The sequence below is a fragment of the Prunus dulcis genome, chromosome 5 (genome assembly GCF_902201215.1).
Source record: "Prunus dulcis chromosome 5, ALMONDv2, whole genome shotgun sequence".
In the NCBI taxonomy this organism is placed as follows: domain Eukaryota; kingdom Viridiplantae; phylum Streptophyta; class Magnoliopsida; order Rosales; family Rosaceae; genus Prunus; species Prunus dulcis.
This window is the reverse complement of record NC_047654.1, coordinates 8,597,812-8,601,607: the sequence shown is the minus strand read 5'-3', so window position 1 is coordinate 8,601,607 and position 3,796 is coordinate 8,597,812. Positions and strand designations below refer to the sequence as shown.

General features: G+C 41.5%; 1 protein-coding gene across 1 annotated transcript; it reads left to right on the top strand.

Annotated features, from left to right (window-relative positions):
• Positions 1-2,623, top strand: LOC117627228 (subtilisin-like protease SBT1.2). The gene has a single exon (XM_034359196.1). The coding sequence runs from the start codon at positions 116-118 to the stop codon at positions 2,405-2,407; it is 2,292 nt and encodes a 763-aa protein (XP_034215087.1). The 5' UTR covers positions 1-115; the 3' UTR covers positions 2,408-2,623.
• Positions 2,624-3,796: the final 1,173 nt, after the last annotated feature.

Here is a 3,796-nt window from a genome sequence, read left to right as displayed (position 1 = left end):
CCTTGAATTTGCATCATCATCTGTTGAAGAATTGTTGCAGGCCAATATTCATACCCAATATCAATCTCTTGATATCTCTTGTTGAAAGTTCATCTGAAATTGAATCAGATTAAAGATGGAGAGCAAAAAGTGTGTGGTGTTGCAAATGCAGATTGTATATCTTCTTAGCTTGCTTTTCATGTCTTCTTTATCACTGGCTGCAGCTGAGGAGCAAAATGGCATGCAAACTTATATAGTTTGGGTAGAAAAGCCGGTGGCTCTGGGATCTTCTGCACAATCTCATGAAGATTTGGAGAGTTGGTACCAGACATTTTTGCCAGAAAGTACTATTGCAACCTCAAACCAGCTGTCGAAGCCAAGAATCGTTCATGCATACCACAATGTGGCGACCGGGTTTGCAGCAAAACTGACACCAGAGGAAGTGAAAGCAATGGAAAAGAAACCAGGGTTTGTGTCAGCTCATCCAGAGGCAATCCTGCCTTTGCACACAACTCACAGCCCCAACTTCTTGGGTTTGAACCAAGGGTTGGGATTTTGGAAAGGATCAAACTATGGTAAAGGTGTGATCATTGGAGTTTTGGATACTGGGGTTTCACCAGATCATCCCTCATTTAGTGACGCAGGAGTGCCTCCTCCACCAGCTAAATGGAAAGGCAAATGTGAGTTCAATGGCAGAGTGTGCAACAACAAGCTTATTGGTGCAAGAAACTTCAATGGCATAAGCACAGGGCAACCTGCAGGAGACCCTCCACTTGACCAAGAAGGCCACGGGACCCACACGTCCAGCACAGCTGCCGGGAACTTTGTCAAAGGCGCCACAGTTTTTGGAATGGTCAAGGGCACAGCGGTTGGCATGGCGCCTTATGCTCACTTGGCAATCTACAGAGTGTGCTCTGTGGCGGGTTGTGCTGAAGGTGACATTTTGGCTGCAATGGATGCTGCGGTTGATGATGCGGTGGACGTACTTTCGCTCTCCCTTGGCGGTTTTTCGCGTCCTTTCTATTCAGATGGGGTTGCAGTTGGTGCATTTGGAGCAATTCAAAAGGGAATTTTTGTGAGCTGTTCAGCTGGAAACTCTGGTCCTTCCTATTCTACTTCGTCAAATGAGGCCCCATGGATTCTCACCGTCGGAGCAAGCACGATTGACAGAAACATCAGAGCAACAGCACGGCTCGGGAACAAGAAAGAGTACAATGGCGAATCTCTGTTCCAGCCTAACAATTTTAACTCAAAAATTATGCTACCTCTTGTTGACGCAGGCTCACTTGGAAACCAAACATCAGCTTTTTGCGATCCAGGAACTCTTAAAAACGTTAAAGGGAAAATAGTTTTATGTGAGAGAGGTGGAGCAGGTGGAAGAATTGACAAAGGAGCAGAAGTAAAAAGAGCTGGTGGAGCTGCCATGATTCTCATGAACCAAAGGATTGATGGCTTTAGCACATTAGCTGACCCTCATGTGCTACCCACAGCACATGTGAGTTATGATGCAGGGTTGAAAATCAAGTCCTATTTAAAGTCAACCACAAAGCCTACAGCCACAATTTTGTTCAAAGGCACTGTTATTGGAGATAAACATGCTCCGAGTGTCGCTTCCTTTTCATCAAGAGGACCGAGCACTGCAAGCCCCGGGATTTTGAAACCGGACATCACTGGTCCCGGTGTTAGCATCCTGGCAACATGGCCTGTTTCAGTGGACAATGCCACAAAATCTAAGGCAACATTTAACATAATTTCAGGTACCTCAATGGCATGCCCTCACCTAAGTGGCATTGCAGCCTTGCTCAAGGGCTCACACCCTGACTGGTCACCCGCTGCTATCAAATCAGCAATCATGACAACCGCCGATGTACATAACCTCGGAGGTAAGTCCATTGTTGATCAAACACTCAAGGGAGCAGACCTTTTTGCAATAGGTGCAGGCCATGTTAACCCTTCAAAAGCAAATGATCCAGGGCTAGTCTACGACACGCAACCGAATAATTACATCCAATACCTGTGTGGCTTGAATTACACAGACAAACAGATACAGATCATAACCCAACAAACAGTGGATTGCTCAAAAATTGGAGCCATACCAGAAGCACAGCTAAACTACCCTTCATTTTCTATTATAATTGGCTCCAATAAAAAGACTAGGTCTCAGCTTTATACAAGGACAGTGAAGAATGTTGGGGAGGCAAATTCAACTTACAAGTTGGATATTTTAGCACCACACAAAGTGGATGTGAATGTGAGCCCTGAGGTGCTTAAATTCACAAAGGTTAAGCAGACTATTACATATCGTGTGAAGTTTGTTGCACAAGAGGGTGCTGGGAAGGATGGTGTTTTGTTTGGCAAGGGATATTTGAGATGGGTTTCTGATAACCACAATGTTACTAGCCCAATAGTTGTGATCTTTGGGTCTTAGGGAAGCTAAAATTTGGAAGCCCTTTGAAGCTCACTTTGTATGAGTCCTTTAATGAAAGGTCCATATATGGCATCCACTGTAGAATTTCGTCACTTTGTATCAGCCCAAGCTTTTGTTCACTGCATACTTTGTGTCTTTAATCTCTTTGGACTTTCTTGCAAATAACGTATTCATTTGGATCCATTCTAATAAGATAGAAGAACTTTCGAGATTTCTTATGAAAGAACTACTATTGCTTTCATTTTACCACATGGAATTGTGTCTAGAATTAACTTCCTTTTCTGCCATCATCAATCAAAATCGTTGAGTTAGTCAGTTTCCTAAAATCAGATTAGCAAAGAAAGAAAATAGATACCAAGAAAGGAAACAAAAGAACTTTTCTAGTTTCTACACTGACAGATACATTTTAGACCCCTACTAGATATGTCTCGAGTTTTCGAAACAATGTCACATTGTTTCTAGACTACTTCAAACACTCAAGTATTTTCCCCCCAACCACTCATAATTAGGTTTCACAATATGCATAAGAGGGTTTTAGTATCGGTTCAATGATAGTCTTCCACACTTGAACGTTTATTTTTCAATAAGTATCCATGATGTATGTAACTACAATTTTTACTGGCAGTCAAATAAGATAGTATGTTAAATTGCTCACATCTCAATATAATCAAGTTAAATCTTAAGAAAAATCAACTTTTTTTTTTTTTAAAGTACTAAATGTTCATTAAAATTGTGAAAGGTTATAGACTCGAGCGAACAAACGTGGTCTCATTAAAATCCTGTCCAGGAAAATTCATTGGGACAAAACATAGAACGAAGGAAAAAGAGTGTCACACGCTCCATAATGACTACAAACAAAAGATCATGACAACTCTAGATTATTAGCGTCTGCTTGAAGAAACACATCGATCCATGAAGGACCCTCTTCAAGCCAAACGTCTATGGACACACTACCTAAAGCAAACTTAGCAATTCTATCAACCACAGTATTACACAATCTGGGAGCAAATACAAAAGAAAGTGAATCAAAATTTCTAGATAACATGTGGATGTCGTTGATAATCCCTCTTGCAACCCCAAAAGCCTCAGTGCCAGAGACGATGTCGTTAATGGCATTCTTTGCATCTGTCTCAACTACTAATGAATCGTAGCCGGCCACCCATGCAAACTGAAGGCCTTCCCAAATTGCTAAGAGTTCAGTAATCTTGGCAGAGAAACATCCAGTGATAGGGACTGAAATTGCACCCATATGATCTCCATGCACATTTCTAACAACTGCTCCCAATCCACGCTTCCAAACGCTTTGGTTTAGAAAAATCAACTTTGAAAACACTTTGGTTAATGTTCTAGATTTTTATAGAAACTAAAGTAAAAAAAAGTAATAAATAA

Coding starts and splice junctions, on each gene's coding strand:
- LOC117627228 (XM_034359196.1), top strand. CDS start 116: ATGGAGAGCAAAAAGTGTGTGGTGTTGCAAATGCAGATTGTATATCTT.